At 47.5% G+C, this 23,139-nt stretch overlaps 1 protein-coding gene across 1 annotated transcript in view; it reads left to right on the top strand.

Moving 5' to 3' along the window:
- LOC142793055 (uncharacterized) overlaps positions 1 to 23,139 on the top strand; it is a 186,289-nt gene that overhangs the window by 53,580 nt on the left and 109,570 nt on the right. The window contains exon 2 of the mRNA XM_075885730.1: positions 21,706 to 21,906. Within this exon, the coding sequence (XP_075741845.1) occupies positions 21,706 to 21,906 (201 nt within the window). The remainder of the gene's footprint in view (positions 1 to 21,705; positions 21,907 to 23,139) is intronic.

The following is a 23,139-nucleotide window of genomic DNA, read 5'->3' as shown; positions in this document are numbered from 1 at the left end:
GCGAAATGCTTTTTGTCGTGATGAAATCGACGTTTAGGATAATGCGATCACTACCTTTAGTCTGCCATACTTGCATTGGTCTTACTGGTAGTTTGATGAAATCTTGTGGGTTATCTGTAGGTCGCTTATTCGACGTTTGTGAGTCTTACTCCATTGTATACATTTCCGTTTCTTAGACGGAGGTTACTTGTTTGGGCTGGTATGTGTCTATTCGTTGCTAAGTTAATAGCGCACCACTCAGGTGGCTAGAAGAGGGCTGCAGAGACAGACGCGCGAACTATCAGCTGGATTTATTAAGTGGACATGTCAATGTTTCTATGGATTTGCGTAGTTGGCCCTGCCTTGTTGATTTTTCTTATCTCATTGGCATTGCTTGCTGTATGTATGTACATGGTTCGGCTGAGCATTTGTTTTTCCTCACAATACTGAATGACATATCTGAAGTCACTTATTGATTCAGTGACGTAGCAATGTCTTTCGGTCGCACTGCGGTCTAATTAACGGAAGTTGCCTGAGTACTTCTCGCCAGGCTTCGATGCGTGCAACACAGACGCACTGCACTTGGCACTTCCTTTTCACTGGAAGAAACCGCACGGGAACACGGCGCAGGCATTGCGTCATGCAAGGCGCCGCCAGCAGCGCGCGTATCTGCGTCTGGAAAAGAACGCGCAATCGAAGCGAAACTCGAACCGGACGCCTTTTTTTCTTTTCCGCAATTAAACGACTCCGGCTGACGACGCTTAACTGCGCACTCGTGAGCCTTGCCGCCGGCAACGTGCAGGCTGGTGTAGCTTTATTTCGTTTCGTTAACCCCGCTACAACAATGAACTGTACTCGTTAGGATTCAAATCAAGTGACATAGTCCTCTGTTACGATAACTATTCAATATATAACCTCCCTGCTGTAATGTCAACGTTGTCCGTATTGTGCTCAAGTCGTGTGGGCATGCGCCTTCGTTTTACGTGGCTCTGCTCAATGTAACGACTCTCCTTGTGCAGCGTGATTAAGTGTCCTGACTTATCCGTGTACATTGTTCGCTGTTCTCGGTATTTATTTTTCCGCGAAAGGAAGTTATTGGCGGGTGAAGTGCACAGCCATTAGGATCCTGCACAGTTTCGCCCTCTCTCGGGCTTTGTGAAAAAGAATGGTCTTTTCTTAGAATGTTCGTGCATTATTGATTTGTTTTTTCGCATTTCGAGAATGTATGTGCGTTGGCACAGATGACGTCAGTTCGACGTCGTCGATTTCGTCTCTCTACTTTGGTCCGCGTCACCCGTTCTGAAGGTGGTCGGCTGGGGAACCGAACGTTGCGGGTTCGGTTCCGGCCGAGGTGGTCGCATTTTGATGAACAGGAAATGGCCCGTGTACTCTGCGAAGTCACTGCTCGCTCTAGAGAACTCCAGATGGTCAAACTTTCCGGAGCCCTCCACTTGGGCGTCCCTCACAAATCATATCGAACGTAAAACCACCGGCACTGTTGACCCGTTGTGGAGCTCCGAAGGCTTGCGAACGACGATAGATGTTGAGTCGTCAGGTTGATGCGAACGGTTGACTATAAACCTCGTGCCCCGCCACAGTGGTCTAGTGGCTAAGGTACTCGGCTGCTGACCCGCAGGTCACGGGTCCGAATCCCGGCTGTGGCGGCTGCATTTCCGATGGAGGCGGAAATGTTGTAGGCCCGTGTGTTCAGATTTGGGTGCACGTTAAAGAACCCCAAGTGGTCAAAATTTCCGGAGCCCTCCACTACTGCGTCTCTCGTAATCATATGGTGGTTTTGGGACGTTAGACCCCACAAATCAATCAGCTAAGTACCTCGTACACGTCACTTGTTTTAGATCTGTATAGGTGCTTTAAAGATTGCGTACCGTAATGTGTGTCCGCTTTCTTTCGAAGAAAAGTTGATCTTCCTTTATTGCCAAAAGTGTATCCAACGTTTTGTAGCAGTCAAAACGCTCTCGAAATTGGTGACGTCATGTCACTCTGGGTGAGCGATTTCAAACGAGCGGCTTCGTGAGCCCCAGGAAACCAAATGACTGCGGTGTTTGACATTATAACTGCGTCATTCGCCGTGTCTCGATTCAGGTCGCCGTGATTGTAACCAATATTCTTTGAGATGTTGTGACCTATGAAATCACACAGGTTGGCATCATACTTCACCATTAGGGATATTGGGGCTGGTTCTGTTTGCTACTGTAAGTGTCAGTGAAATTGTCGTGACGTCAGGACTGCGAGCGAAAATTCTCGACCCCGTGAAGCTATCGCAGTGATTTCAATACGGGTTGATATATAATATGTAATTTTATGGTGCACTCTTTCGCCTATACTTAGCTTTACAGAGCCACCTTCCAGGCTTAACCTTGAAACGGCGTTGATTTAGGTGCTTGGAAACTGCTTTTAAAGTATCAAGTCACTTCGCATAGCATGTGTCGCATAATCATAGAAAAGGTAATAAAAAAATAAAAGTCGGAAGTTTTCTGAGCAGTTGGAAACTTCATCCTGGGCTCTTCTTCGGGCGCGCCGAAATGTAATTACGAAAAGGCGGTGGGGTGGGTCTAAGAAGGAAGGAGGGGTTTGTGCTGGATTCTTTTATCATCCTACGCTGTTTCTTCAATCTCCGTCGTCAATCGTAGCTCTATCGTTCCTAGGTCTTTTCCTTCAACGGGCTCTCCATTCCGTGAGGCACGTCCCTCTATAGGTGTAGATATTTGTGCGTGTGTGTTCGAGAGGGGGGCTCAATCTCATTTGTTCGAGGGATGTTGCAGAGGTTTTGTTTGTGTATTTTTAAATCTCTTCCCCTGTTTCTGCACAGTGGCGGAGAACAGATTTGGCTCTGAACTACTTTTGGGGGGGGGGGGGGGGGGCGATTTAAACTGCACCTATGTGGCCCCGATTCGCACCTGCCTTTCTGACGGAAGTGCATGCGGGCCGTTGTAGCTCACCCACGTGTGTGCCATCGTTTCACGCAGAGCCTGCTGCCGGTTGTTGGGTCTCCGTGACTACATTAAATATAGTCCACCACTCTAATAATTATATGGTGGTTCACGCGTGACAACGGCGTTATCGTTTTGAAGAAAACCACAGTGGGATTCTACGGCTTGCTTTAAAAGAGCATAAATACCCTACATTCAACGATGGTCTGTTGATTGGCGTGCGCGTCGATATGCGCCGTGTGTAGTTCTGGTGCTTGCAACTTCAGCGGCAAAAATTATGACAATGGCCATCATAAACATAACTACAATAACAACAACAATGACAGAATTCCTTCTCTTTATGTAGGAGTTGATGACCTTCAGCACGGATCCTTGAGCGCTTGCATTCAGCCTGCTAAATGTGTATGCACACCGCAGTGGGGATTCGAACTTTCAACCACATGGCTTCGCAGCACTGCGGTGGTGCTTAGTGCTATATTCTCAATGTATAACCTCGAGAGTCTCTTCCTTGCGCGACACAATCCCGCGAAACGCCGTTTTCACGCAACCCCATGCACCGCAACGCGTTGCCTGACTCGCGTTTCACGGCCAAACTCGGCTGTCGCCGGACACTTTGTGTCGAGCCTTTGTTCTCCCACGGCTTTTGTGTGTGACGTGTTTTACGACGAAAACACGAGCGCATTCGCGGAGTCCGCGTCGCGTGCGAGGCGACATTCGCTTCCGCAGGATGTGTGTACAGTTGACGGCGGAGGCCCCTCTTGATTCTTCTCCTCTCGCATGGCCCGACCTTTTTCAGGTTGATAGTTCGATGCACTCCGACTGGGAATGTACGCGAACCGGAAGCGCGTCTGTGGCTTTCAGCGTCGGCGCCCCGTCATCTCATCTGTGCTCTCTAGTTGCGTGCACTGCAACGCTGTAGGCTTGACTCTTTTTCTGGTGTGACTGGGTGGGAAAGGGTTCGAGTCCGGCCATGCTGGCGCATTACTTGATTCACTTCAGTTGTCCAGTCATTCAAGAGTTACAATTACGCTTTCGAGCTGTAGGACAGCCGTGGGAAGTGGATATTGAAGTTTTGGAAAGCTTCTTCTGCGGAAGGTGGGTATCTGTAGAAAGGACCACGAAAAAAAAGTAATCATGACAGTCCATTTATTTCATTAAAATGCGCGTTTCCTGCTTCTGCACCAGCTCATGTGCAATGTTTATGAACATATTTGCTTGATTTGGTTATAATATGAGCATACGCTTCTCGTATACTATGTATGGTGTTCGTCGCTATACGTTGATCAAGTGTTTTCCTCTTCAATTCTTGCGTGACGCCTTACCTTCATCTTGCTGGGCTCGCGCAGTAGAATGTGTGAGCTGAAACAATAAACTGCAGTATGTGTCATTTAATTTGCAAAAGTACGCATCATTAATTGTCAGCAAACATTTCGTCGACATTTCGTTCTTCAGAGATACTTCACTTACGGTGCTATGTGATCGGCTAGGCGGAAATGTTGAAGATTAATAAATACAAGGGCAAGCATATTCATATAACGCTATTATTTTCACACCACCTTGTAACGCACCTAATGCCGTGCGTTTTCATGTCGATTATTGTTTGTGTCCCTAAATACGTTCGAAATATAGCATGATATTGTAAAGTATCGTACAGTAGCTTGTTATATACAAGTGTTGTATGTCACATAAAAAAAAATGTAGCATAGTATAATACGGTACGACGTTGTATATCGTGTATAATAGTGTGTATATAGTTTAGAATAGTCTGTGATGTGTAGCAAAGTGTAACGTATTATATTGTACTGTAGTATAATAAAGTATCGTGCTGTACATTATACTAAAGGAGCTGTCTGTTGTGTCTAAGGTAAGTACAGCTACTTGCTGTTTACTGAAATTGATACTTCGTCGTCGCGTGCTGAACGAACTGCTGCTATCTCACTTGAGCATCTGCGGCGCTGCACAGAATTAGCGAGGCCCGATGGATCTAAGCAGCCATGCGTCAAAGGACAGCTGCTCAAGTGCTCTTACGGTTGCTCGGCAATGGAATAAAAATAAAATGAATAAAAAATGGTCGTTACGGAGAGATACGTACATGCGTCCCGCTCTCTCGGGCACTTACTTACCTTCGTGACGTCAGCCGGTTGCACTCTTTTCTCTCGCGTGTAGACCGTTAAATGGCGACTCTTTAGTGCTTTGCGTTGATAGCGCCGGAAACTGCATTATTGTTTTACGGAGGTCAAGTCCTCCCTTATCCGTTGGTCGCCTCATAGAGGCAGATGAAAAGCATTAACGGCAGTAAGTCGCGTGAAACGATTGATTTCTAGCGTGAGCCTACATTGCACGTAATGATGTGTGGGGTTTAACGTCCCAAAACCACCATATAATTGTAAGAGACGCCGTAGTGGAGGACTCCGGAAATTTTAACTACCTGGAGGTTTTTAACGGGCACCCATATTAGAGCACACGGGCCTAAAGCATTTTGGCCTCTCCGAAAATGCAGCCGACGCAGCCGGGATTCGATCCTGTGACCTGCGGGTCAGCAGGCGAGTACCGAAGTCACTAGACCACCGTGGTGGGACATTCACTGCACGTAGATTTAATGGTTTAGTGCAGGTGTATTAAGTGCAGGCGTTCGCTCTGCCATGCACGTAACTGTTTTACTGGTGTATAATGAGCAGATTGTTGGGATTAGTCTGCTTTTGTCTGCGGCTTTTGGGCGCTTTAGTTGCTTTATCCTTATATAAAAGGTTGCCAATGCTCTTGTTGTTGGTATATAACCTCAAAGTTGTATCATATCGTGTGATTGGCCTGAGAGAAACGATAATTTGAAAAAAAAAAAAAACCAGTCAAAGACGCATTCGTTGGTCGCTTTTCGGCACTTTTCTTTCTTTTCTCCGCTTTCGTTTTCCTACAGCGCAGTGGCCAGAGCAAACCGGCCCTCTTTGCTGAAGCCTCTTGTTTGTTTTTCTATATTGTACTATATCAGGCTGTATGATATACTACGTGCTATAACACACAATGTTATATTTACTATACAATGTGAAATTGTAATATTCCATTGTGCGCTGTTGTACACTGTACTGTGATATGTTATGCATAACTACATCATACAAATTTTACGGTGGTACACTGCTGTATTATATTATACTGTTCCGATTGGGTTCGTGGATCAACACTCATCGACATGGCAGAACGTCTGCTCTTAAGCGCACTGAAACAGTTTGTGAAAATGACATAGGTAGGTCTAATTATGCTCGCCTATGCGTTCTCTCCCTCCCTCCCTCCCTCCCTCTCTCTCTCTCTCTCTCTCTCTCTCTCTCTGTGTGTGTGTGTGTGTGTGTGTGTGTGTGTGTGTGTGTGTGTGTGTGTGTGTGTGTGTTGTTTCAGTTAACGCTTGGCCGTCAGACGGTAATAACCGTAGGCGCTGTTGCGGTCGACGTCGTTGCATCGGGACGGGCTCTCGTCGAGGGTTATCTCTGCAGGCAGTCGTCGTGCGCGTGATGCCGTCGACCTTGGAAGAAGGGAGGACGCGCGGCGACGGATGCATTGCATCGCTTATCTCCCTTAGCGCTGCCTTTCGGGTGCACGAGCGGCGATTATCTCAAGTGTGTGCGCGATAACAGGACTCCTGCGATGGAACACCCTTCCCTGCCATATTGTATGGCCATATAGAAATGACGCAAGAAAACTTCGCTAGGGTGGGTGTTCGCGGTATTCTCGAATGTTTGGGGGGGGGGGAGGGGGGGCAAGCTGTTCTTGCCGATAACGGTGTCCCTCCCCCTGGCAGTTGTTCTTCTATCGGTGCCACTACACTGACATGGCGAATCAGACGACTTGGAAATTTCCCGTGGCAGCAGTCGCACGGCAAAGCGAACACGATGAAATCCGGGAACCCTTGCATTCTCGGGGAAGTCGGGGCTAACGAAATTTGGAGTGGGCGTGTCTGACGTTTTCGCAGTTCTACTGTCTTTCTTTTTTTTCCCTTTTTTACAATGTTCTCTTCTTGTCCTTTTTCTTCTTCTGTACAGGGAATCGCACTGTAATCTGCGCCATTCACAGTGTGACGCTTCGGTTGCTACTGCAGACTTAACGATGGATGACCATGCGTTCATGTGTAGTTAAGGTGAACAGCGCGAAAAATACAGCGACGTACAGGAAACTGACAGGAAAATCGCCGACGTGCAACTGAAAATTTCATGGACAAGAAAGCTCTTGTAAATAGCGAGCGATCAGTTAAATAAAAAAGAAACAGTTAAAAAAGATGACGAAAACCAATGCAAAGATAGGAAACTTCTACACACATAAATAATCACTGTGGCCTGCTGCGCCTGACCTCGCATCCTAAGAAGCAGAGCTCTGTGTCTTGACAGTGCCACTGATGGCTTGCTTACGCACGTGCTCCTTTGACGCGCCATCTAAGCCGATCATGCGCGCCTGATGTTCTTCAATCTTATCCAGAACTGTGGTCCTTTCAAACTGCGGAGCGTACAACCAACATGCAGAACCAACTTGCCCCAGTCAGCTACACCTTATTCATATGTATATGCACCAATTAAATTTCACAGAGTGACATGGCAAGTTGCCTCGACAGATCATACTGCCGTATCAGAAACGGCTGGTGATTGATAACCCCATGATCGTGAGATCATCAATTTTTGGAAAACGCCTTATTCGAATGTTCACGCGATAGGCTTGCCTTCGATGGCCGCCTTCGCTCATGACGCCACCGAAATCCCAGTTACAGTTAAGCTTATCGCTTTGAAAGGAAGAACGGTGCTTTGATTCTGATTTTTTTCGAAGAAGGCGTTCGTCTACGTGCTCCAAATATAGTTCCCCCACGGCTTCAGTTGCTCCGAGAGGTAAGCTCGCCTTGTGTATAGCCGGTACATTTTCCTGCTCGTCATTTCAAAACGCTCCCCTGAGAAGACGCGTTCGACAACTTCCCTCTTTGTCGTTCGCGACACCTCAACGGCGCCGGATGGTGTCGCTCAACGATTGCGGCGGCTGCTCGGCACCATTGCTGTAGTTCTATCCCCACGATTGTGCATCTGCTGCCGTGAACCAGTTCTGCGCTCGTCTGCGACGTCGCGTGTTTCAAAGCAAAAGATCAAAAAGACCGCGTGTTTCTTTTGTTTCTTGAGGTAGACGGGGAAAACAGGTGACGTTTCGGCGTACGAGAGCACTTTCTCCCCGACCGACAACTTGGACGACGAGAGCATCGTGCGCTGCTTTTACTTGTCTCCGCTCAGTTGAGCCTGACCTACTAGTCAGGGTCGTTTTTAATCACTTTTTGTTTGTTGAGCGGGTCCGTTTAATTAACTGCAAGTGAACACGAATATGTGATTTCGCGGTAATTTGAGTTTGACCGGGCGGGATTTGGCACAAAAGAGAGACACAGGACAGAGTGAAGTCTCGTGTCTACGCTGCATGCACGCATTCGCGAGCTCTTGTGCACCTTCCCCTCCTCACGCCTATTTTTTTGCATGTGTTCATATACAGACGCACACAAAGCACTCCCTTCCCGAAAAAAAATAATAAAATCTGCATTCTGGCTGTGCTACTTGTCACGGAGTGGTTTCCATATGTACGCCAGTCACCTAGTACAGCTTGCTTATCACATGCTACGCATCATTCGATCTTTGTGTTTCGTGTTGCTTCTAGGTTTTTTAAAAGGGTTGACGCTTGGGCAAATTAGCAAGGGTCCGTTTGTAAATGGTAGCAGTGCGCGGAAGGTTTCGAAACGTTTGCATCTGTCTTGTCCCTTTCCAGACCTTCTATGCGCTTTTGTCGTAGACCCGTGTGTTCAGATTTGGGTGCACGTTAAAGAAGCCCAGGTGGTCGAAATTTCTGGAGCCCTCCACTACGGCGTCCCTCAGGATCATATACGGTGGTTCTGAAACGTTAAATCCCACATATCAATACGTGTTTTGGTCATTTTCAAACGCATGTGCTTTGTTGGCATGTGGTTGGCCGCTTCTGTGGGTTTGCCGTCGACTATATTTTTGCTGTTATGTTTTGGCTTTTCGGGGAGCGTGCGCAAAAGTAGCTCGCCAAATCGTTTGCGGCATTAGAGCTTATTTTGACGTTTGTAGCTTCAGAAGTTGTGCTATGTATCGGGCTTCACTTCTTTCCACATTTGAAAGAAGCAACTTTTTTGCTTCTGAACGCTCGGTCGCACTAAGCATTCGCTCACATGGAGAGCTGTTGTAAACTGTTATTGTAACGCAATATCGTGTTCATACGTGGTCCAGAGTTGACCCGCAGGAGACCGAATCCTGGCCGTGGCCGCTGCAGTGGCCCGTGTACCTATAGGTTTAAGTGCACGTTTAAGAAACAGCAGGTGGTCTAAATAGGTGGAGCTCTACGCTATATGGCGCCCCTCATATTCATGTGGTTTTGGGATGTGAAAGACCAATTCTTGCTTTCCGCAATTCCAATGCTGGCTTCATCGCCATGCGTCAGGATTCCTCGCATTTGTATAAAACCGCAGTGGTGTATGCCTTTATCATTTCCATAGGCCGGCGAAAATTGTGAGCTTGTTCGTACTCATGAAAATGTACTTCCCGTTTAGGGCTCACTTGGAGTGAGACTTCCCAAATGTTCAACAGGACTCACTCGAACTCAAGTTCACTCACAGACGTGCGTGCGAAAAGGCCCGGTGGGCGGCGGGGGAGGGGGGGGGAGGGGTCATGCACTCCTTCTAGTCTGATAGGTGGAGGGCGGGCGCAAAATGTGCCCCATACATTGACTGTGGGGCAACGAACCTCCCGCTTCCGGGAATCCGGATTACGCTTATGAATTCACTACACACATTTGTCAAATGGACTGGCTTGGACTAACCAAATTATCACTCACCCGGGCTCATTCAGACCCACTTCTCGATGGCTTCCCGAGTGAGTCCACTCATGAGTGAGTTCACCGAGCAGTGATCTCATCACTCGCTAGCCTCCACTTCGTTTCTTTGTTCCCTCTCATGTCGCCACCTGGATTGTGTAAGTGCAGGTACCTGCGCCGGTGGCCCTAATTTTCCCGCCTACTCGACCACCAGCCATCTCCGTTCAGCCTTTTGTCTCAAGGTGGTGGTGGTGAAAAACATTTATTTACAAAAGAGAGGTGTAGGACCTCTGTAGAGGCCCCTACAGACTAGGTGGAGTCTCTATTCCGGGACCCCATTGGTTAAAGCCGCCGTCTTGGCTCTCTGGACCAAGGCCTGCTGGGCCTGAAGGTCTGAGCAGCCGAGCAGGGCCGCCTCCCAGTCCTTTTGTCTCAAAGCGACGTTCCTTCGTGATTGGCAGATCTGGGACGGGCGACGCCTCCGCGTGTGGTGGCTCGCGTTACTGTGCGTTGTAGCTGTCTTCGCCTTTCGTCATAAAACGCCTCTCCGGGCAGGTCGTCCCTTTTGTAGGTATTTTATTGTTATTGCGAACTTAGTCAAACCGGGTTTTGTGGCGTTAAGAACACCACTCGGAGCGTATCGGGCGCCATTACCAAGGTATTAGGTGTAGTAGAAAGTTAGTTAGGTAATTCTTATGCTAACAATAAAATTAAGTTACGTTTAAAAAATCGAAGTAATACTTGGCCGCCGTGTTGGTCGACTGATAAAGCCCCAGATACACGCATGCGTTACAGGACGTCAGTGTGGCGTTCACTCTCGGCGCCTCGCAACGCGAACGAGTGGTTTGAGCGTGTTCCTTCTAACCCGGAAGACGGGGGTTCGATTGCGGCCACGGCGTCGTATGTGGACGAAGGGCCTCTGTGCTTTGTAACATCAGCGCGTGACTAAGAACTCCGGGTCGTCTAAGTGGTCCGGAGTCCTTACCTTCCTTCGTGAAAGCTCAAAAAGCAACCAGGTAGAACGCAATTAGACACACTCACAAGCAGTTGCCTTGCACGTGGCGGCGTCAGTCTTTTTTTTTTGTTTTGTTTGAGCTAGCCGTTTTCTTTGTAATCCAGGAAAATTGCGTGTTGTGCGATGTAATCTTTGTATTCGGGGTATTGAAACCGATGCCGTTGTGCATTTCACTGTAACGCGAGAACTTGTAACTTTCACTGTAACGCATTTCACTGAACGCGAAACGTACGGAAACGAAGCGTTGTGTGTGTAGTTCTATAAGAGCAATTGCTCATGATAACATCAATTCTCTGCGAATTCGGCCGTCAAAGGTAATGTTGGCTCTGATGCAAGTGTCCATAGATAAAATTACCTCGATATGACTCAGGCTGTAGACGTTGGAAACGAAAGTATACACTCGTGAGCACAATCAAAGGAAAGACCAAACTTATGTTTAATCCGAGGCCACTTGTAAAGTACCGTTATCAGTTTGACGGGCTACTCCCTCCAGCTCCAGGGGGCGGGGGGGGGGGGGGCATGTCAGGTGAATATCGAGGCTAACTTGGAGGGCTCCGGAAATTTCTACCACCTGAGGTTCTTTCACGTGCCCCAAAAATCGGAGCACACGGGCCTACAGCATTTTCGCTTCCATCGAAAATGCAGCATCCGCAGCCGGGATTCGATCCCGCGACCTGCGGATCAGCAGCCGTGTATCTTAGCACCTAGGCCAACGCGGCGGGGTCGTTGAGAAAACTTGCCGCTTGTCAGCTGCGTTTAGCGGCAATGACATCTCGAACGTGATTTCAGCGTTCTCTCTAATGTATCACAGTGTTGCGCGCATTGATTCGAAGACCTAATTTTTTTTTTAATCTGTGAGTGTAGTACTCCGCCCGGCGTCATTTGTGAGACGTGTGGAAACGTGACAAACAAGACGTGTGAAAGTGTACAGGAGTCTCCCATTAGCGTGGGGGAAATAGCTTTCCTGCGAACAATGGCCGCGTTTGGCGTGTCGGTGGTATAACCTCGAAAATGCCTCCACCCGAAGTGGCACGCACGCGTCGTGCCTGTGCACTTGCAGGTCACGAAGAACACGCGGTCACGTCCGTGCAGGTCGCGTCTCTTATCCGCGCATTCTGCTTTCTTTTGTCCTGGGCCATTTTTCTTAGTACAAGCCACGAACATTGCGTACAACTGCTGTACCTCGTCGCCCTGCAGCCTACTATGCGGGAAGACCTTCGTGATCACTACACAATGAGATTAACAAACACGTTTTGGCCCCTAACGTGGGATTTTTTTTTCCGCTCAAGTTATGTAGAAAACTCACATTGTATTGTCTTATTTGTCCAGTGTACACAGGAAACGTGGTTACATTACTAGATTTTACGAAACAAATATATATATCGCAGCAGCTAGTGCACACGCGGCAACGCGTATTGAGAGAATGAACTGCATAGCTGCCCATCAAGTAGCTACAGAAATCTGTGCGAGTGTGATCTTTGAAGCACATGAGTGAGTGAGCAAACTTTATTTAAACCAGCGGATTGAAGCGTCGGCCTAAGCCGCGCCAGGGTTGGTGGAGAGACCCTCCTCTCGGCCGCCTCCCGTTCTCGCTGGATGGTTCACAGCTGCCCGACCTGACCTCATCAGCGCTGCTCTCCACCGCGCCTCAAGCTGTTCAGGGGAGACTGATCTGTGCGCATTCCCATCAAATGTGCTCTAGGGTGGCGTGCCTCATGCTACATAGCTTACACGAGTTATCCGGGTATAGTTTGGGGTAGATGGATTTGTGTGCTCCGAGTTGAAAAATGCTCTGGTTTGAAGTCGCCTCCAGATTTTGGTTCTGGTGCTATCTGGAAGGCCTAAAGCTTGTTTGTACGTCTTTCTTGCGAGTGTGTTCATCATGAGTTTTTCGTCTGTATACCAGTTCAGATACGCCTCTACGTATACAATATGACTTATGGTGAATGAATAAATAAGCCTCATTACGTTAGCCTCTTTCATGCCCTGGTGTTTGTTTGTGACTCTCTTGATTAGTCGTATTGCGTTGGTGACTTTGGTTAATAACGTCATAACGGTTTCGCCGTTTGTACCCTTAGACTCGATGAGTCCATTAACTCTGATTTGTTGCACTATAGAAATAGTCCCGCCGTTTTTGGTGTGAATTTGGTGTGAATAAGCACGGCCCCGGCCGTATCCACTGGGTAGTCAGCCTTTGAGCGTCTTTTTTTTTTTGTGCGTGGAGGGAGGGGGAAACGGGACTAGCTCGACTTTGACGTGATGGTTTAAGTGAACTAGCCTCCCTTAAGGCATCGCACTGCCGTCAATATACGTGTATGCGTAGTGGTACACTATATGAGAGCAAAGCACAGCAGAGGAATACATCACCGCACAAAGCACTCCGGTGCCGATGGTTAACAAGGGACGATGAAGCGTGGGATTTCGGTGTTGATCACGAGCCGAGGTCCATCGCCTTCTGTTGCAGCTTTTCGTTTCTGCCCATCTCTTCATTCAAGAGATGCGTCCGTCAAACTTTGCGTTTGGTGACGTCGGCTTAGAGTATATCGGACAGTATTAAAGTATTTTATGGGCAGTGATTTATGCTGGGGTGGGTATCATCTCTTGCTTATACAAACTGAAAAGCTTAAAGCTTAAACACTTTCTGAGCATGCTCAGAAAGCGCTGCCGATCGGTAGTGGTGCTCTCGAGAACACGCGGACCAAATATTATAGCGTGGCCTAGAATTTACAATAAATTATCAGTCACTAAAAAATTACTTTCTCTGATTTCGGCAAATCACGGAAGACGCTGAAAATTATACTCGTAGTAGGCCATCTATCAGCCATTGGCTGATTTGAACATGGCGCGCTCGCTTGTTACAGAGATCGCCGTGGGATGGCGCGACTTGTCGACGCGTGCGCGCACGATCACACCGAAAAGCCGGGTGTTCGAAAAAAAAAAAAGTGGCCAAGATCACGAAGCGCGCGCGACGTTTTTTTTTTTTTTTTTTTGGTCTCTGCCATCTCTTTCTGCTTAGTTTCGAGTGCTTTCATTTGGCACATGGGAAAAATGGGAGGCGCTGCTGTCTATCCCAGCCCTGGTGGATCAGCTGCGGCTGATCCACAGAGCTGAACGGATGGCTCGCGCCAGTGGGGCCCTGGAATAGGAGCCTCACCCTGCTGGATAGACTTCGCCCTTCACCCTGTGTATTCCTCGGGACACTGGAGTTCTAGCCTGTCTGGATTATGTACATAATATAGTTTACTACTACTACTACTACTACTACTACTACTACTACTACTACTACTACTACTACTATGGAGAGGAGAGATATTGCAATTGCAACGCGCGACAAATCTTTGTAACTCTGATAGTACTGAACGATTTCATAAAATTATTGTGGCGTTGAATTCGGGAGGCAATAAGCTATTTTCGTGAATTCATTCCACGGTTACTTGAAAAGGTGTTTCAGGGCCCCTTTAAAAAACGTTGGTCTTGGGTTCGATTTCAAACGAGGAAAAATTTTTGTCAACTAGATGCGAAGCTTGTCTTTTTGAGAAATCTATACTGACTTTGTGGCTTCGTGCTCCAAATCAGTCGTTGTTGAGTATCTTCTTCATCGCACCCCTGTCAACAAACGAAAAAAAAAAAGGATCCTTAAGCTTCGCAAGGGTGTTATGCAGACTAGTTGGTCGAATACTTCTTACAAATTTGCAAGACCCACACGCAATGTTGCAATTAAGCCTCGTCCTAAAGAGTTGAATGTGATAGCCATATCCTGTCCGTAGAGCGTACTTCAAACACTCGGTGTATGAAACATTTTCGAACTTGCTATGCACCCACTACGTGGCTTTAAACGAATACGCGTGTGTGCCTTTTGTAGTGGATGACCTGCTTTAAACCACGAAATCATCATGATAATCACATGTTCTGACGCCCGATCGCAGTGTACGCTTGTACCACGCAATACTGCGGCAGTAGTGCATGTTGCATTGCGAAGCATGCGTATATGACGCGTGTGTTTGTAAAGCATGAAAGTTTACTTCACTGCATTCATAAGCAGACGCGTGGCTGTGTGGTAGAACGCCCGCGTGTCACGCAAACGACCCGGCTTCGATCTCCACTCTGACCCGGAACTAATTTATTTCATTTGCATGGTTCTCGATTTTTTGTTCGCAACCAACGACGCCTGCAGCACCGTGCTTCAATTTCTGGAAACGAACTGTTTAACGCTATCGCGTGAAGAAGTCTGGCTGGTGGGCACACGTTAAAGTTGCCAGTTCCGCTTATAATAAGTGGATATAACTTACTATTTTTTGTTTTTGTCGACTATCTTGTATAAATTTCGAGTCGCTTATTGCGTTTTTTCGGGCTTATTTGCATTTTCTTGGCAAATATAGTGATCACGTTCAACAAGAGCTCGTTTGTATTTGCGTAGTCCAGTGTCGAGGTCAAAAACAGCAATCACTTACTTAGAAATTTGGCGCAACCTCGACTCACGCAAACACTCACACAAGCACACACACTTACACCAGAGCAACACACACGACACGCGTGTTGCTCTGGTGTAAGTGTGTGTGCTTGTGTGAGTGTTTGCGTGAGTCGAGGTTGCGCCAAATTTCTAAGTATATGATGTATAACCAACTAGCCCAACAACAAGTTTTATTAAGCAATCACTTAGTAACTTCAATAATACGCTGTCAAATGTACATTTCAACCAAGTGAGACAGTGTTAAAAAGTTCATGGGCTGTGCAAGATAATTAGTGATTTTTAACTCCTTGTTTGTATTTGAATGAAAATTTTCTTTATTAGGCAGTTTTCTGGCATAATTAAAAGTATGCTCAATAGCGGGAAAATTTGTCAAATTTGCGCTCCTTCTGGGTTTAGAAAGGGAGAGAAACAACCACCCGTTAGTAGCACGAAGCCTTTCCCTTTCTTAACTGTTCCGCCACCTTGCACGTTTCCGCAGCACTAATTTGCAATTCTTCCAACTTTCTTCGCGGAAGTCGCGCAGCAGTGTTTTTTTTTTTTGTGCTTCTTTTGCGATGTTTATTTACTTGTTAGCTCGGTATCGCCTTACAACTTTGATTTTCCCACGGAATGCCCTCGGAGCCTGTCATCATCTGTGTGTGTGCGGTCTATCGGAGCAGCGTCCGGGTTCCTCCTCGTGTCGAGTGTGTATATGCGTACTTGAGGGGAGTGCCTCGTCCATGGTCTCACATAGACGAGGCGAAAGAAAGGCCGATCCGCTCGCTTATTCGACGTAATGCCTCTTCGGCGAAGGGACACTTATCGCCGGCCGTGTCTCGGCCGACCCTGGCTCTCGACGCTGCCTTGCGAAGAGAACCCGCGGCTTCGATGTAAGAAGCTCGTTCGATTAGCGCTCGACGGAGCGGCTGGCTTCGGTTATCGTAACGAGGAAACGCCCGTACGCAACGTGCGTCGGACGAAGACGAACGCCCGCCCACCCCCTTGTTTGTCCTGTTGCCTGACATTCGAATCAACCAATCAATCCATCAATCAATCATTTTTCCCAAGAATAAACTACAGAGAACTTAAGCTGCTCAGCGCCTTATAAGAGAGAGATTTCGGCTACTCTGTGGGCTACTGCCCTTTAGGCTACTACTACCCTGTAGCCTACTAATCACATGGTTCCAAGTCGTTGTCGTTATAACATTTAATTCATCGCGAAATGCGGCATTTTCTCGTCAGATGGCTCACTAAGCAGGGCCATAATTCTATCTGGGCTGCGCTGAATGGGCGTGCTCTCCCTCAAAAATGCTATGTGAAGGCTGTGGCGTCAGCCTTTAATACTGTCGCGTGCAACCCAACATGGTCATGTCCCTCCCCACCTTCTTTTTTAAGGGTGATTTTTTACCTTTTTAATACATATACTACCATTTTTATTCTGTTTAAGACCAAACCAGTACTTGTTTCCAGTGCACCTGCTGCAACGAGATATAATTGACGCTTTTGTCTCTCCGCGACGTTGATTTGCACGTTTATATTTTGCGATAGGTTTTTCTAGGGTTGAAGCTCTTTATGGCGTTGCTTGTGCGTCCCCCTTTGTCGTAGTGCGTAACCTGTGGCACATAATCGCATACCAGTGGCACATACCCGTCTTCGGGCACATATCCGCATGTCCACATGTTACGAAAAACGTAGCTCGGCGTCGTTATGACGCTTTCGGTGTTAACAAAGCGATGACAGCAGAAATGTGCCACATACTCTCGTTTAGTTCTTGGATTATCCGCTAGATGGCGGTGCTTGTATATGATGGATATATGATGAACAGAAGCGAAGTGGCGGTACGTGAAGTGTTGACTAAATGGACGGACGGACGCACAAACGGGTGCACGGATGGAAGCACGGACGGATTGACGAGCCGTGCGCCCTACTCATCATTATTCATTCCGTGCATATGATGTCGTTTTTTTATTATGCATACTGATATGAAAGAAATGACCAGAAAAAAATGAAAGAAAGGAAGGAAAAGGTGGAAGAACAGATGCATCAACTTTTGGCACGCTGTACCATAGATTGCAACGTCTCAGCTGACAACCGCACTGATGGATCTTTCGACTTTCGTTATAGACTAGCGCGGTGGGTTCCCGGTCCCGTCAAAGCACTCCGGCCACATGCGCAATGTTTCAGCCACATGCGCAATATCACTTGAAAAGCTGCACGCAGCTGGCGTTTTTATAATGTTCTGTGCAGTGCTGTTCACTTGATGCTGCTTTCGAATTTTTTTCTATCTTCTCTATCAGCCGTGTGATCAGGCAGCTAGTGCGGATCTGGTATAAGCCTGGTCATCGTAACAGCTGCAGCGGTATGCTTCGCTCAACTGTGCATGCGCCTACAGCCGCCCAACAGTACGCCTACATCGCCACTCGCATTCTCATGAAGGGCATTTATTTATTTATTTATTTATTTATTTATTTAATTATTTATTTATTTATTTTCTCGAGCATCTAGGCAGCTCGAGGATCTATTTTTCTCGAGCATCTATGAGCGTATGTAACTGCGCGGTAGTAAACACGGACGACAAGAAGATACAAGGACAAGCGCAGACTATCAACTGAAGGTTTATTTTTCACAAACCACATATATATGACTGAAACAGAAACAGAAAACACGAAAATCTACAAAAACTGATGACTTAGCACTTAACAATCGACAAAACGTGAACGTTTGACAAAAGCAGATTCAAGGACCATGTGCGCCACTTGCCAGATACCGTAGCTCTTTATCTAAAAGAGCTAACGACGGTTTGCTGACGCAGTGTTCTGGTTCCCGTGCCATTTTTTCCGCTTCGACGATCATACGGGTATGATCGTCTTTGTGCCTGAACAATACGACCGTGCTTTCGAACTGCGCAAGGCAGCCACACCTACTGATGTGCTGAGCTAAAAAACCCTCATTGCCAGTGCGCACATTGCGTGCGTGCTCGCGCAGGCGCTCATTTAGGCATCTCCCAGTCTGCCCGATGTAACACGCACCACAAGATAGCGGAATTCTATAAACTACATTCATGTTACATCTGACAAACTGGGTTTTATGCCTGACAGTGCAAGCTTGTTTGGGCCTATTGTTTACACATGTCTTTTTGGCTAGCTGAGAGAGCTTGTAAGGTGCCGAAAAAACGACCTTTACGCCCATGCGCTGACCGAGCTTTTTTATCTTGTGAGATAGCTGGTGCTTGTAAGGGATTACCGCGACTTTGTCACGTTTGCTTTTGTCTCTGTCATTAGTGCTCTCTCTGTTTCTGGGCTTTTTCTTCTTTTTTATTGTTTCTGCCACAGAAATGAGAAGCGAATCCGGGTAGCCAGCTTCTTTCAGACGCTCAACTTGATTTTGGAAGCTTGTTTCCATCATATGGAAACATGATCTGTCCAGGGCATTAGTGAAGCAGGTGTTCACTATGCCTCTCTTAACCAATTTGCTATGCGCTGATTTGAAAGGCAAAAGGGGTTTCATAGCGCGAGGCTCATACATCCAGCATGCGTGCTTCACGCTGAACAAAAGTCTCATGTCTAGGAAGCGAATCGAGTTGTTCACTGGGAGTTCATGGGTCAGTACGAGTGGACTCAAGCAGTCACTAAAAACTTCAATTACATCAGATGCCAACCCCATCACTCTAGCAGATTCACACTTAAAAACCACCAGGTAGTCGTCGACGAACCTGAAAATTCTCACAACTTCCTGGCAACTCAGCCGCTCTTTCAAGTTCCTGTCGAACTTCGCAAGCAACAAATCACTCAGAATCGGTGCAATCGAAGATCCTATTGAAACGCCATTATTTTGATAAACATCACCGTTCCATTCTACAAAGGTAGAGGTCAGATAGGTAGCCAGCAGGTCAAGAAAACTGCTAACACTGACACCAGCTGCATTCTGGAACGTTACGTGGCCCATTAGATCAACACATTCTTCTATGCATGAATACAAAGCGTCACGAGGGAGAGAATAATATAAATCTTTGATATCTATGGAAAAAGCACTCAAAGTGTAGTTAGAATACTCTTTGAAGAATTCAGTGACCTCCCTTGTATTCCTGACTAGAAAGGGATCATTAATCTCTAAAAGTTTCAACTTTTTCTGCAAAAACATCCCTAAGGTGTTTTGCCAAGAACCCTTCTCTGTAACAATGACACGAAATGGCACGTCGGCTTTGTGTGTCTTTGCCGAAAAAAACATCTCTAGGGCCAACTTCTCACTTTTTTCTATCTTTTTTGCTATTTCAGACAGGTTAAGCTGCGTGCACAGTTTTTTCGCCTTAGATTTGACTTTAACCAGGTCAATACCACTGCACTTTTGGAAGACGGATGCGACCGCACTTACAGCTTTCTTCAGGTACAAGTCTTTGTTGAGGACCGCGAAGCCTCCCTCCTTGTCCGAAGGCACCACGCACAGTTCGTTGTCTCGTAGATGTGAAATTGTCCTGCTTAAAGGAAGACTACTTGCGTACGGCTTAACTTGCTGCAGCACATCAACTCCTTCAGACACGCACCTGTTACAGTCTTCTTGTGGAGCAAGGCTTGAAACACGTCTCACTATGGCCAGAAGGTCCGGTGCGGTGTACTTCTTGTCTACGGCATACTTGGGGCCTAAGCTCAACGTCCGCCGCACGAAGTCGCGACTCGCAAATGCGCTCCCATTTAAGCTCGCTGTGACCTTCGAGATGGAATCGCTTTGGAGGAAGGCGACCGCCAGCTGAGAAGGGCAACTTCGATGGTTATCTTACGCGCTGGCTTTTGACCCCGATCTGGGTCTCATCTGTGTCACCGCTGCGACCTTTTTCCGTGTTTGCGTTCGCCGATTACACTGTGAGACCGCGGTGATAGGGGGACTACTTGCTGCCATTATTGTCTATAGCTCATACTTCGGCGTATTATTCATTCCGTTGCTGTGTCTAGCGCGTGTGCCTGCCATAGGCACGCGCGTGAATATGTGTGTGTGAGGGGGGCAGGGGGGCAGGGGGATCTACCATTGCGTATTGCATTTGGCCTTATGCAAACAAGTACACTGTCTAGAAAAGAGACAACGGTTCAGTATATATATATATATATATATATATATATATATATATATATATATATATATATATGAACACACGCAGACTTGTGCCGCACTCTCCAATCACATAGTAGCCCGGGGAGTAGGGGGATTTCGTCTCGTAGTGTCACTTAGTGGCTTCTTTCACGTCATTTCCTTTTATGTGCAATATTATGGTTACAAATCTTTTTGACGGTAATTGCGTCCAAAGGCTCCCGTTGTACATTGCTTAGTTACTGAGGACTAAAATCGGGCCATTGTGAAATCGCGTCATAGCTTCCTTTTAATTTTATTATACATTGTAATGTGAGTTGCCTTTTGCAGAGTGAACCAGAGAGGATGGCTGCAATGACCTCTTTCCCTCTCTCCTGATGGGGAACCTTGCACACGCCTGTGTTGGCCGACGAGTCCATTTGTTTTTGCACCCCTTTGGGGTCCTCCTTTTGTCAGTATTACCTAGGTGCCCTATTTATCAGCGTCTCCCTCACTCTATCTCATTCTGAAGCGCTGATTTGTCTTGCTTCGTGGCTGCGCCTGTCTCCCGCATTCCCGGTTCCCCTCTGTCATTCTTCACATTGTCCAGGAGCGTCTTATCGGTTTCTCCATGGGTTGGCGTTTACATAGATCCGTTATCTATCTGGCTCGTTTATTGTTCGTCGTGACACTTGTACATGTACCTATTCGCCCCGTAATCTTTGTGGGTTGTCTCGCCTGGATTGTGACTCGGTTTGGCTCAATGCGTGCCCCGAGTCGTTTATCCTATTTGTTGTTATCGTGCGGTCACGTTCATGCGCGACACCGCGTTAGGTCGCACGTTGTACACAAGCGCGTCGTGTCTGCTCAATGATTGTGTGGCGTGTGTAATCTGACGGTTCTGCTAACTCAAGTGCGCTCCATCATTCAGATTTTGTAGTTTTCGTATGCTTATGCAATTTTACGTATGCAGATGTACACGCGTTCGTACACATAACTGTAAACGCACGCACGAACATGTACAAAGTGCAGTTTAACACATCCTTAACCTTCATCTCTCCTCCACCCTCTTCCCCCACGCACACACACACGAAATAAAGTTGGTTATGGCCCTGGTTTTCGATAACACGATACAATGGAAACGGAGAAATGTTTGCTGAAGAATACTAAACATGTACTGCCCTAATGTTAATGAAGTGGAAGTTTTATATATATTTGAGTGGTTTAAACTCGTCTCAAGCGCAGTTCAAGTTCACCAGCCAGAACTGTCTACCGCGTTCTCCACTTCTTTCTAGTCTTATCGTGTTTGAGTGGGTGTACAACACCGTGGAACTCGTTTTTGTACCCGCGCCACCCTTTCGCGCTGTGCCTGCAACTGTTGTTGCCTATAATCGCTCATTTTCCGTTTTTTCTGCCAGTTGGCGGCCTGCAGCGCAATGGGACCCTGCGGTCGAGCACCATCAAGAAAGTGGCGCCACCGGTGGTTCCGGACAGTGGCTCTGCGGCCTCGACAGGCAGGCGCCACTCTTCGTCCTCCGCCTGCACCACCCCCGTGCTGCACTCTCCCCCGCTGTACGGATCGTCGTCCGAAGAGCCGCCGCCGTCGCCCACCGCCTACGGTGAGTGGACGAGGCGGATATATTGTCACGTCTTTATTCGGGGGTCCAACAGCTGCACCAATGTGATTTCCTATTCCCATTCACGCCAGAACCGCGAAATTTGCTGAAATTGTGCCACGCTGCGCCAAAATGGCCGACCAGCCTTAAGATTTTCTCAGTGGAGCTCATTTCAGCGAGAAATGGAAGCCACGTTGTCCACCTGTAGTTTGAGTCATCAGTCAATTCAGACGCGCAGACCTTAAACAACGGTAACCTATAAGCACGCTTGCGGTAAACCATGGTAACCTTGATCTCGTTAGGTCAGGGCACTCGCGAGACGCAGTCGACCAGATAAAGTAACAAAGCCGTGCGCCCATTGGTCCGCTGACCGCAGCGGATACGTACCGGCCGGACGACGCAACTTCAAGACAAAAATGTGTCGCCGTAGCCACCAAACGATTCGCGGGAAATACGGGCTTCCTAGTCGGCAAAAGCGGCTATGGCATGTTAGTAACTGAAGCCGGGAGTGCATACTGCGTCAGCGCCTTCTCTAGAAAGATGCCTGCTACTTGAGCCGAAAAGCTGGTTCCCGCCCTCTCCTGTTGTCTCCTCCTCCGCTGCTGAAACAGTGTCGGCGTTGAGTGCTCGCTGCGGCGGCCGCTTCAAACCTTGCCGCTGCTGAGAATAGAGCAATGTCTACTGCCGTCTCGGAGGCAACACGGTCGTGTCTTTGTGGTAGCGTCACTTTCGAATCGAGCGGAAGTAATGGATGGAATGGATGGATGGATGGAATGGAATGGATGGGATGGAATGGAATGGATGGAATGGATGGATGGGATGGAATGGAATGAATGGGATGGGATGGAATGGAATGGGATGGATGGAATGGATGGAATGGATGGAATGGAATGGAATGGATGGAATGGAGTGGATGGAATGGAATGGATGGGATGGAATGGAATGGCCCCTTTAGATCTGTTGGTGGCTTATGCCACCTAGCCATAAAGGATTTATTTTCACTCGCGCCTCGATTGTTGTAGCCACCAAACAGTTAGCCTCCTCCTAGTTATTTCTAGCCGTTTAAAGTCTATTTTGCGTTCACTGTCCCTAGTAGTGTCGGCTGCGAGCGCTTCTTGCGGAGAAAGCAGTGAACTGCGAGGAACTTCCCGTCCCCATAGGGAAGCGTGCGATGTGGCAGGCATCTTTCTAGGGGAGGCGGTGACTGCGTTTTGCACGCGTGAGGAGTCGACGTGC

This window comes from Rhipicephalus microplus, unplaced genomic scaffold (assembly GCF_043290135.1).
Source record: "Rhipicephalus microplus isolate Deutch F79 unplaced genomic scaffold, USDA_Rmic scaffold_272, whole genome shotgun sequence".
NCBI classification, from domain to species: domain Eukaryota; kingdom Metazoa; phylum Arthropoda; class Arachnida; order Ixodida; family Ixodidae; genus Rhipicephalus; species Rhipicephalus microplus.
The sequence above is the reverse complement of the archived record's forward strand: the minus strand, read 5'-3'. Positions and strand labels throughout refer to the sequence as shown.